We start from the raw sequence: 13,296 nt of genomic DNA, 5'->3' as shown, positions 1-13,296 counted from the left end.
GTATAAATATGTTCTGAAGGGTATAATTTACATTAAATTAAGTTGAGCCGAATGGAAATGGGGAATGTGTCAAAGAGACAACAACCCGACCATAGAAAAAAACAACAGAAGGTCACCAACAGGTCTTCAATGTAGCGAGAAATTCCCGCACCCGGAGTCGTCCTTCAGCTGGCTCCTAAACAAATAAATACTAGTTCAGTGATAATGAAAGCACGGCATACTAATTTCCAAATTGTACACAAGAAACTAAAATTAAAATAATACAAGACTAACAAAGGCAAGAGGCTCTAACTTGGGACAGGCGCAAAAATGCGGCGGGGTTAAACATGTTTATGAGATCTCAACCCTCTCCCCCTATACCTCTAGCCAATGTAGAAACGTAAACGCATATATATAACAATACGCGTATTTAAAAAATATGTTAAAAACTAAGATTGTTGTATTTAGAAACAGAAGTGTTATCAAACCAGATGAAAAATGGTTCATTAATGGAGGGATCATTGAGTTATGTGATGAATTTATATATCTAGGTATGCTGTTTAATTATAATGGAATTTTTATGAATACTCAGAAAATGTTGTCAAATCAAGGTGAAAACGCTGTTTTAAAGGACACATGTAAAGAAATTTGTTTTTAAAGTAACGTTTATTGTAATTAGAAAATGACGCATTCCGTCAAAGTTCGGTTCAGTACCGTTCGAGGTACTTTCGTTCATGCCTTTTTCTGTCTTTAAATTTGGCCTGAGCTGAAATAAAAAAGGAAAAGCTATTTATTATCGAGTGGTGGTGCTTGTACTTTAAATAAATAGTGACACCGTTTGTATACAAAATTTCACTTCCTTTATATAGTTTGTAGTTCGGATGTCAGGTAAAAGCGTTTCTATTAACATGAGCAGAATGGGATATGCCATGATCTCTATAAGACACACACAAATAAACTAACTAGAATACCGATCTCCAATGAAAAAATATATATGGAATGTCCCAATTATCAAATGTCAAAATCAAAAGATCAAACACAATAAACGAAACAATTGTCATATTCCAGTAAAAAATCACTCATATTGACCCCGTATAACCATGCAGATACAAATGAATCCGGACGTTGACGCGTTCGAGTCGAGCACACCGTGAACAACTGAGGTTAGACAGACTAACAATTACAATTTTAAGGTAAGTCTTTTAATATTTCTCATGATATTTTGCTTCAAGATATACTATGATATGTCACTTATATCGTATTGATATATTTTTTTAAACAGTTTATTTCTTATGGCTGAAATTACAAAACGCACGACCTTGGCAATAGTAAAAGCATGTTTTCCATTTTTAATCGTTATAAGTTCTAAGTTTCTCATACCTTTTACTTTTGCAAACATATACATTTCCAAAATTCTTATCGTTTTACATAAACAAAACACTTCAAGTTGTAGATATACATACTATGTATAGAAACGAAAAGTGCATCTCTTTATGCGTCTTTTATTTTAAGGTTCATGTGGACCCTATGGCTAAAATGGCTGTATTTTTACCTCAAAATTTACTCTGAGTACAGACAAACCTGCGCATCTATAAAAATTTTCAGGCATAGCATACCCTAGATAAATAACTTTCAAACATATTTTATGTGTTAGAAAAATTGTCCACATGAACCTTAACTCTGTACGCTTCGTTGTCTTTACACTGTTTAATATACTGTACGAGTCGTTGTGACAATATTTCTTTTTAAACTCAAAATTATCATGTTTTTAGACATATTTTTGTATGCAAATCATAAACTTTGCAAATTTACCACCATTAGCCAATATAGTATTCTCATTGTACAGATAAATTCCAATTTCATGTATTTCAATTCGTTTGTATATATATTTTAGAAGTTTCGTTAACCATGCGAACATGTATATTATTTTAAAATTTGTTCTCGAGAAGGGGGAGGGGGTGGGTTAGAGTCCTGGGGAATAATTTCAAGGCCTGGTAAACGCTGAAAATGAGCAACCTTAAAAGAAACAGGATTAAAATTATATTCTGAAGTAAATTCTGTAAAAATGCCAGAAAAGTATTTCTGTTTATAAAGCATGGCAGCAAGTAAGCAAAAAAAGACACACAGTTGGTTTATAGGATTGTGCTTACAAAAAAGTTCAGCATTTTTTTAATAACAATTTAAAAAAAGATAATCTGAAAGCTTACGGGGGCTGCCGACCATTGGTCCCTTCTAAAAAAAAGTTTTCGAGTGGCTATGCTACTATTCTCTTGGCTTTATGCTAGTAAAAAGCACGAACACATATGACAAAAAGACATGAAATACCGATCTAAGAGTAATTGTAGTAACTGGAAGCTAGTTCAATGTCATTTTTTTAACTACGTTTTTTTTTTATTTGAGTTGAATGTAATACATGTACTTTTAAAATGTCTGTGTATATCTTATGGAGGAGGAAACAGTCGAGGGGTCCGATGAGTCAGAAAAAGAAGTGGAATATCACAGATGTAATTAACCTATGTGTTTATGAAACCAAAAGAAAGTTTGAATGACCTTAAACGTCACAAAAACAGAGTTCATGAAAACCCAAAAACAGGACAGTGTTCCCCATGAGAGTAAAACTTATTGCTACCTTTGTCATGTTTGTGGCCTTATGTTCAAGTCAAGATCTAGACTATCAATCCACATAAAGCACAAACACACATTAATATTCAGATACAAATGTAGCACTTGTGGTGATGGGTTTAACCGGCTTTGGGACTTTAGAGGACACCCCTATCAACACAATAACATCAGAACAGAGAAGTGTTCCCTGTGTAGTAAACAATTCACGTACAAGAATTCACTGAATGTTCACATTAAGGGTCAACACTGAAAAACAAGAGGTTCCGTTGTTCCTGTGTAGTACCTGTGGTTGTGGATACAAGTCTTTGGGCGCGTTGAAGGAACACAGGAAAGTGGTTCATGAAGGTCGCCTTTTGTCCTGCATATGTGCAAAACAATTCAAATGGCGATCAAGTCGAAAGTATCATGTATCTGTTTGTAAACTAATACAGAAAAACACATAATAATAAACAATTTCACTACAAGTTTTTTTTAGTTTCGCCTGGCGAATTACACAAAACTCAATGACAAAATAATGGTTACAGCTTGACCTCAGTATCATGTTGTGTTGGATTTCATTATTACTATAAAAAAAATCGTAACACTTTATTCAAAACAAAACGTAAAAATTATAACAGAAATGGGATCTGAAATTAAATGTTCACTGATTCGTCATTGAATTTAAGTCCTTTGCAAACATGAGGAAGTGTTTTTGATTTATCTAACCGATGGAATTGGCGAATAGGTCGTATTTCTCTGGCTGGCATCGATAGATCACTGATGCAAGATTACACTCGTCTTCGTGGTGTCCCCGTTAACTTTGACCTCTCAGGTTTATCAAATGGGTGATTTCTTCTGGTGGTGGTTACGGCGGTGATAGTGTTAGTGGTTGTGGTGGTGGTGGTGATGAAAGTGGTAACGGCGGCGGTGGTAATGATGGTGATTGCGATAGTGGTGGTGGTTGTGGTTACGGCGGTGATACTGTTAGTGGTTGTGGTGGTACTGGTGATGAAAGTGGTAACTGCGGCGGTAGTAATGATGGTGATTGCGATAGTGGTGGTGGTGGTAGTGGTAACGGCGGCGGTGGTAATGATGGTAATTGCGATAGTGGTGGTGATTGTTGTAGTGGTGGTGGTGGTGGTTAAGGTGAAAAGATAGAGAGATTGATAGATATCTGTTTTTGTTGAATCTGTAGCATAAAATGATTTCACACGAAGTACTCAATGCTGACGGAATGTCGTCTGGTCTAATTTAACCACTACCTTTTGGATCAAGGTCTTGAAAAGCCCCAAATAGATTTTCTGCCTCCAGAGTCTCAAGTGACCTGACGTTATACATTCCAGTTTTAACAAAGGGAAATAATTGAAGTTTCCTGTCTATATTTGTCAACAACCCTTCATACATAACTATTGGTATACCTTTAATGAACGCACCTGGCGGAGGAAACTTATTCAAACTAACATCCTTCAACAGCCATTGTCTACGAGTCAGTCTCCGCTTCACGAACGTCTATGCCTGGATCATCCTCTGCTGTATACCATTCCCTTATTAAGCGACAAATAATTGATTCGTTGTAATCGCCGTTTAATCTCTTCGCATCCTCAACTTTCGGAGAAAAAGTCTACTGTGCGAAACTATTAGATTGACAATCGACAAGGTCCTCCACCAAAGCTTTACTCACAATATTGTCATGTTCGCTTGTTGTCAACTTCATCCATGCCTGTCTATTTATTCCAGCCTCGGCAATGCCAGTCTAACAACATTTTATTCGAGCATTAGTGAGAATATGATGCCAATCTAATAAGAAGAATTTGAAGCTTGATGTTTCTCGCGAGTATTCCGGTTTATAAAACCAGTTGATTTGTTTTGTTAATCCACATATTTCTAAATTAGAATGAAATTCAAAACAGTGTGGCTGTGGCTATTGATTGACAGATTTAATTCATCCATTGACTGGGACAATTTACGTGAACGTTTGTCTTTAACGACCACTGTTCACGACGTACCTACGATAGACATTTATTAATAAACTGTGGGGTCACCAAAGGTTTCTAAACGCCTTTAATAATAAAACAATTCGAAAAATTAATCAGAACTAATCTTTATATTTTGATTTATACAATTGATATAAATCAAAACATCGTGTTATTTCTGATTAATTTTTCGAATTACTTTATTTAGGTGTTGAGAACCTTTGGTGACCCCATAGTTTAAGAGTCTTTTAAAAGTGCATAGTGAGCAGTGGTCGTTACATACAATCGTTCACCTAAATTGTCCTAGTCAATGGATGAATTTAATATGTCAATCAATGGCAACAGCCACACTGTTTTGAATTTCATTCTATCCTCAAAAGGCATATCGAGTATCCACTTTTGTTTTTCTAGAAGAAGGCATATGCTGCGTCAACTCCTTCGATACAACATTTTTTCGACGAAAATTCGCTAGTTTCTTTACTTTAATACCAACCGCAATATGATTTAAAAATTCTGTTATCTTATATTTTGCACAGGTACTTGTGGACAGGATACCCTTTACTGACAAACAGCATTTGAGATTTTTGTCAGTCGACTGATATGTACTGGGAATATATGTCGAAGTTACTGACAACATATCAGTCGACTGGCAAAAATCTCAAATGCTGTTTGTCAGTAACTTCGACATATATTCCCAGTGAAAACAATTTAAATAAACGTTTAATAAAAAATGAATCAAAATTAAACTACATGGGGGTCATTCGGGATATACCCACTCAGGGGCACCCAATGGGTATCCTGTCCACAAGTACCTGTGATATTTTGGCCAAGATATTAGAAAATGTATCTTTTTGTCTTTCAGTTTGCATGCGATTGACTTCAAACATGCAAGTATTGTTTTCTTATTAAAAACTGCAGACATAGTTTTTTTAAGGAATTTTGTTCAAGTTTTTCACAAATTTTCAATGATTTGTCTAGTCGTAAATGATCTAAGATAGTCTGGTTATCATTTTCCTTTAAACAAAACAAATCTTCTGAGTTATTTGATTGGTTGTCTTTATCTAGTGTTTGTGATATTTCATGCAATGATGAAGGGTCTTCCGTGCTGTTCACCGTGGAGAAAGAATCATCTTTTATCACAACTGTAGAATAAATAGCTACTATTTCTTCTTGTTGCAATTCGAGACAAATACTTTCATTTAGCTGCTCAAACTCAACTTTTAGCCTGTTGTCAATTTTGTCAACATCGTCATTGGGAATTGCACTGAATATGTGATCTTCTAAATCCCGATCGCTTGTGTTCAACATCAGACAATCGCCGTTCACGGAAATCGTCTAAAATTTAAGTAAAATGCTGGAATTGTTAAGATTTCAGTAGTTTAGCATGATTTAATGGTGCTAGTACCCAATATATGTGCATTGTAATGTCAAAAACAGCCCATATTTATGTAGCAAAACCATTCTACTATCCAATAAATAACTAAAAGTTTACATTTTAACAATTTTGTAAAACGGCTATATTTTGGGGCCAAAAAGGTGTCTTACTGAACCTACTCCTTTGCCATAGACATTCCTTGTATACTGTACATGCACTTTGCTTTCTAGGCTCTCAAACGAATCATTACTTATTATTTATTCTATTAACAGAAAAAATCATCTGTAAGATGGGTGTTTTTGTTTTCGCCTTTGATTTCTTATAAACGTCTTTTTGAAGCTGAAGAAGACGAGTGTCATTGGTTCTTTGATATCACACACAAATTGTACCATTGACCGTCAAACGAAATAACTGACACATACAGTCCTTCTTTTCTTTTAAAGCAAACGCAATATAGGTCCATTTCACTTTTAAACATTTGATCTAAATCGCTAAGGAAAACCCCGAAAACTTCACAAGCCTTATGTCTCAGTAATCGATAAGATGTTCCAATAACAGTTTTACATTTAAAAACGACATCAAAAGCATCATCTAATGTGGTAAAAGTTGATGTGGTATCAGTAATATCCATGGAATGTCCTAACCGTATACTATCATTAGAGCATAAATCATGTGAAATGGAAACGCCTTCAGGAAAGGAACTTCTGCAATGAATAGTACACGAGCTTTTGCGTAATCATCCATTTTTTTTGTCGCAGAGTAGGAATAAAAGGATGTAACTTGGTTAGCATTTTGCGATTATTGCCATAAACGTCGTTTATAATTTTACAAATTAATGTTCAAATGCTTTCGTCGAAAATTGCTTCTAACATTGAAGTACTTTCTAGAGAGTAGGAAAGAAAATGAGTTTATCCGTTTTCAAAGCAGCCATTTCGCATAATATTTGTGGTATGTAGTATTTTGGAATATCATATTGAACTGGTGTCGTAAAAGTTTTTCCTTGGTATGGACATTTAATTTCAACAGCAAGAATGATTTGTCCATTTTTGTTTCTTATACTTCCGTCTGGACTATCAATAACAGAAGGCATATACTGTAAAACCATTACTACAGGTATAACAGCCTTTTAAAAAATAAGAAGATTGCTCATAAAATACTGGTAACACCTTTCCTGTTAGAGTTGCTACACAGTTTATTTCGTTTGCAGTGCCGTAATTAAAACGCATTTGCTTTTATCTTTTATAACAAAAAAGTTATGTCTTTCTTTCGAAAAAGAAATTACGGCCACAAATCTGAATTTCGAGCAAATATACAAAATTTCGACCTCATTTTACTCAAAAAGTAGCACATGAAGGTATATTTTTTATTACATATTTGATTCAATCAGGTAAAAAATTGCCTATATGCAAATTTTCATGAACTTGTAAATACAGGATCAAAACTGTATCGTATGCCCTTAAGTCTAAGACCTTACCCTCGCAGTAAAGGTTTCGTAACCTTCTCATCTCTGCTGCTATGCATCCCAATTTATCTATGCAACTTAAGGAATCTTCTATGCAAGATGATATTTAGAACAGTGATGTTTTTACCGGGGAACCGATTAAAAAAGCATATTTGATTTTCTCCAGTCACCTTCTGTTATTTTAAGAAATTTGTCGTATGCCATATGTTTTCCAACTTTCGCTTTTCTCAAATCTCGAATTGTATGCTCTATTGCCTGTATAGTGTTAATACAATGCTCAATAAAACAGTTTTTTTTTGTTCTTTACACAATTTAAAATACTTTCAGTTCTCTCACTTTGAATATCCTGCAAAAGATTTCTCAACTGTTCCATGTTTTTTTTTGTCTTCATCGAGTTGTTTCATTTTACTTGAAATTTTTTGTGGATCTTCATGGCCCCATATGTTTACGTCACCTGAATTGTCTATGGTAGATACGTTGATCTTTTTTTCCATCAAACTGACATAACTTGAAAGTTGCTTTTTTATCCGGATCGTTCTCGTGTATTATGTTTATCATTGTATCGAATAATTCAGGCCTTAAAAGGTGTCCGTGCTTACGGGTGTAATCATTTTGTCAAGAACACTCCCGGAGCGGACAGCAAAAATTAATTTTCTCGTATGTTCCTCTCTCAGACATTCCTTCTTTTATATTTCCCGTGTTTTTTTTTTTTTAGACCTGACATAAAACAAATAAATTTCCCATTAAACAATTTGTATCCTGTTCTCCAAAAAGTAGCGCATTGATGAAGTGTTAGATAATGTATACCACTGTACAACGTCACAGAATAAAGGGTACGCAGTGTTATCAAACGGAAAGGAACCAGATGCCAAAAGTTCAATGTACTGTACAAAAGATTCAATTCGCCAACATCTCTCAAATTTGATATCACCTTCGGCAAGATAGATGATTAACGTTCAAGGGCGTCTTTTTCAAATATCTTGCCGTCATTCGATTCTATAAAAGACTGGTCATCTAATACATCTTGCGAACAATGGTCAACGAGCTCCTCTGGTCGTTTTCGTTTCGGCAAAATTGGACCATCAATTGCATTTTGAAGATGCTCGAAATTGTGAATATTTAGAGATATCGAATTTGTATTGACTGTAATACATTTATTTTTTGACTTGACTTCATCTGGAATAACGTGGAAATTACGAGTTTCTGTAAATTTTTGCCTTCAGATGTGCGCTTAATTATACATTTCAATTTTTGCTTTGGATGACTGATAATTTCATGATCTATTTTTTCGCCAAAGTTGACAGATGACATTTTACAATAGAAACACAGAAAAAGGTTGCTGCTGCCATCACGAGTACCATAAAAAGAAGTTTATTTGTGACGGTTTTTGTCAACGAACTGTACAGTGGTTATTTGATGGAGGAACGAACTTGACAAAATTGGTGGAACGAACGATACACTACGAGATGACCTAATTTTGTACGATTTCGTTTTTATTTACAATTCTAGAGAACATTTGAAGCTGACGAGATGAATTAAAGGCATCAGTAGTATACCGCTGTTCTAAACTCATAAATCCATGGAAAAAAAAAAAATCGGGGTAACAAACTAAAAACGAGGGAAACGCATTAAACATAAGAGGAGAACAACGACATAACACTAAAATGTAACACACACAGAAACGGAGCGAGCATCAGACAAAATCCCACGAGAATAAAAATATAACATTAACTAGTTATTGTTTATCATTGATCAAACTATCGCTTCGCAAAAGTTTATGTAAGATGAGATATTGACCATGTTTTACCCCAAAAAAACGTCGAAAATCACACCATGACTCTGCGTTTTACATGTTGCAGTTTTATCAAATGATTTTTTACAAAATCTGGAATTTTCAACCACTTTATAATTGATTATATAAACTAACATGCTTATGTACATATTGATATATACTCACATAAATTCAAGAAAAGGCCCTTGAAGTTGTTGTCATTCCAAATGTTGTCCTAACTATTGTTTCGAACGCGTCAACGTCCGAATTCATTTGTATCGGGGTTATACAGGGTGGACTTTGAACAGACATTTCCTTGTTTGGAAAATATTTGATTAAACCTGAAAAAAATATTCTTCAAAGATTGATGGACGAAAAGTCAAATATATCCAGATCACCGTGTGAAAAAAATGTATAATTTATAGTTTTTAAAGAAGATGTGATGTAAAGGCTACAGTAGTATACCGCTTTTCGAAATACATATCAAATCGATTGAGAAATAAACAAATCCGGGTTGCAAACTACAACTGAGGGAAACACATCAAATATAAGAGGAGAACAACGACACAACAGAAACACTAAAATGAAACACACACAGAAACGCACTACAATATAGCAATAAAAGAAAAATATAGTGGGTTGAACCTGGTTTTGTGGCTAGCCAAAACCCCGCGTTTATGGCAATGTTAAATACAACATTAAAATGGCATAATTATATGACGGGACTGCAATGCAAATAATTTGGAGAACATACAGAACAGAGAAACACACAAGTAATAGTTATCGCGAAAGGTACCTGGTTTATAACTTAATACGCTAGACGCGAGTTTAGTCTATATAAAACTCACTTAAGGTAAAAGAGTTGATATTAACATGAGCAGATGTGTCATGATCCATATTACAACAAAAGAAGAATACCCAACTACAAACATTGAAAATTCCAAACGGGTCGTCCCTTATCAAATGTCAAAATCAAAAGCTCAAACACAAACAACAAACTGTCATATTCCATAGTCATATTGACTTAGTACAGACATTTCAACATCTTCTTATATTTATTTCCTAATGAAGAAAATTGTTTATTAAAACTGAAAAAAAAAGTATCCCTTTAAGATGAACGGAGGAAAAGACAAATATATTTACATCACCATCTTGTAGTTCAAATAATCAAGGGCAATCATAATTCTAAAGTACTATCAAATTCGCCCACATATCAATGATCCCTCACATTTATACACTAAATAAGTCCTCATTTACATGTTTATCATGTTATAAATTGATAAAATGACGGCAGCAGCAGACCCTCTATGTTGCCGGCTCTGATTGAAATATCCTTATTCAAACCAGAAAAATAGCCTGTATTGGATATTTTCCTTATGTCGTTACGACAATACCCTTCCACTTTCACGAATGTGACATACCGAATTAGACTATTTAAATAACATAAGCAACACGACGGGTGCCACATGTGGAGCAGGATCTGCTCACCCTTCCGTAGCACCTGAGATTACCATCAGGTTTTGGTGGGGTTCGTGCTGCTTAGTCTTTAGTTTTCTATGTTGTTTTTTCTGTACTATTATTTGTCTGTTTGTCTTTTATTTTAAGCTATGACGTTGTAAGTTTATTTTCGATCTATGAGTTTGACCATCACTCTGGTATCTTTCGTCCCTCTTTTACATAGCTAAAAAAAAAATTATATAACTTTCACTGGCTTATGAAATAAAAGTCAGTTATTTGTGTAAACAAAATATTTTTTTAACTTTGATTCCGCTTACCTAATGCCAGCAAAATAACATATTTTTCTATTTTTCCAGAACCAACAACAAATTCACTATGTATTGCTGGTGCTGGTCAAATAGCCATTTCTATAGAAATAGGCTATTTTGCTGGCTTTAATTTCTATATTTAAACCAGAGCCGGCAAAATAACCACTGTCTTATTTAATTGCTGATAGCAGCAACTAATTGACAAGCTCATAAAATAAAATATTTTTCCAAATTCAAACAAAAATGTGTTATATATGAATATTAAACTAGAAGATTGGATACTTTGAAGACTATGTCGTGTGTGATAAATAGTGTAAATATTTTTTGGGAATTAGGATTCAATGTATAAGCATTTATTATGAACATGAACAGGTGTAAAGTATCACCTGTAAAACAATAAATCACTCTAGAATTGAAAAATGAAAATAAAGCTTTATGAGTAAATTCGTAAAAAAAAATAATGTTCATTCTTTTTTTGTGGGGTGGGTGGGGAGCAAGTGCATTAAATCTTGTTTTTTTCCCTGTGTGTATGGAGAAGGGGTTGACTTTTTAGAATGTACACTAAATTGGTGTGAGGAGGGGTCTGTGTGTGTGCGTTGGGGTGACTTTACTGAGAATGTATGATCATTTGGGTTTTGACCATTTTCATTTAAATGAACATGGATTTTTTTGTTAAATTTAATGCAGGATATGGTATTCTCTGGAGATAGATCTATTTTTGTTTTGAAGAATATCTGGAGGATCCTACAACATGCTATAAGTTTACAATCCAGAATAACCAAGTTTAAATTTGAAATTGAGTTTTGATTTCTGACCTTAAAAATAATGTAATGAACCTTGTAAACTTCAAACCTCACAATTATTTTGTGACCTTGACATCTAATACAGAAAGTTTATTAAATGAAAGAAATTGGATGAAGATTGGATTGTATGCAAAGTAGACTTTTATTGCTGAACAACAGGAAATAACTGCTTTAACAAGTTCATGTATAATGTGAACACATTTTTGTAAGTGGCTAATGATTTAAAAATTAAAACAAATGCATTTTTATAAGGATATTTTATTCATAACTAGATATAGATATATGTAAATATAAAAATAATTATTATGATTTAAAATGTATATAATGGGTAGTGTATATATAACGGTGTCATGGCTTTTTATTGCAAGTTTCCAACATTTGGATTTGTCATCTGAGGCATCATTCATTCTAATGTTTATTCAAAAGTTTAAAAAAATAGCTGCAATATTAAAATGGTAAAAATTGAAGATTACAGGGTACTTAAAAAAACTGCGACTTCTAGTATCATTAGGCGTATTGCATTTGTACACCCAAAGGCACAGAATCATATTCATGTTAAATTTTTTTACATCTGACATAGTTAGAAATTTTGTGTAATATTATAAATTATAATCTCTAAAATATAAATGTACAAAACTTTCAACAAATTCAGTAAGTAGAACTTACTATAGATTCCCCAACTCAAATTCTGTTTTTAATTCAAATATAAAGTTGATGACTGGCATTTTTTTAAACAACCTTTATTACACAAGAGGGTCTATATAAAGCTGACTTTGAAAGTGATTCATAATCTGATATATATCTACTAATAATTGTGTTGTCACTTTGTGAACTTTGTCCTGGATTTAAATGTGCAGCCAACTATTTGCATTATAACGGCAACATGTCCTTTATAATACTTGGACAAACTAACATGAACAATATCCTTCAATCGTCATGGTGAAAACTGATTATTTTAAGAAGTGATATCAATTTTCCTGAGAAGGTATATATAATTATTATATACTGGTATATAAAAAAATAACCCTATTAAAAGTAAAGACTGATAAAATGTTTTCAATATTTTAAAAATATTCATTCTGTTTAGGATAAGATATAAGTTGTATTGATACAAAAAGAATTATAAATTGCATAGATACAGATAAAATATAAGTTGCATTGATATATTTTTACATATTAAAAATGAAATTACAATGTATAGAAACATCACCCTGGATTAATATATTAAGAATAAAACATTTCTGAATAACAACCTGATTAATTAAAACAAAGGATTAAGACACATCATCTCAATATAAAATATCATAATACTACTCCAGTAAATTGCAAGGATTATAACACCTATTCACAGAAATGATAAATGATGGTCTACTACTGTATTAATTCCATTACAGGAAACAAGTAACACCCTGATAACCTGTTAAGTTAAGTGGGGATGCTTTCACAGAATAAATAAATAGTATTTGCAACCATCAAATGACCAATTGATACTGTTGGAGAAATAAAATATTGTTATCTTCATTCTAATAATGCTAATTGAAAACAATGTCAAATCATTCATTAAAA

The 13,296-nt window shown here is 33.3% G+C and overlaps 1 protein-coding gene across 1 annotated transcript; it reads left to right on the top strand.

The window, feature by feature from the left end:
* Nucleotides 1–2,044: 2,044 nt before the first annotated feature.
* On the top strand, nucleotides 2,045–3,725 carry LOC134710941 (eggshell protein 1-like). Its single transcript, XM_063571359.1, has 2 exons — nucleotides 2,045–2,055; nucleotides 3,413–3,725. Exons 1-2 carry the CDS (start codon nucleotides 2,045–2,047, stop codon nucleotides 3,723–3,725), a joined length of 324 nt encoding a protein of 107 aa, XP_063427429.1.
* Nucleotides 3,726–13,296: the final 9,571 nt, after the last annotated feature.

The sequence above is a fragment of the Mytilus trossulus genome, chromosome 3 (assembly GCF_036588685.1).
Source record: "Mytilus trossulus isolate FHL-02 chromosome 3, PNRI_Mtr1.1.1.hap1, whole genome shotgun sequence".
Taxonomy (NCBI): Eukaryota; Metazoa; Mollusca; class Bivalvia; order Mytilida; family Mytilidae; genus Mytilus; species Mytilus trossulus.
Note: the sequence above shows the minus strand (reverse complement) of the source record. Positions and strands in the feature narration are given on the sequence as shown.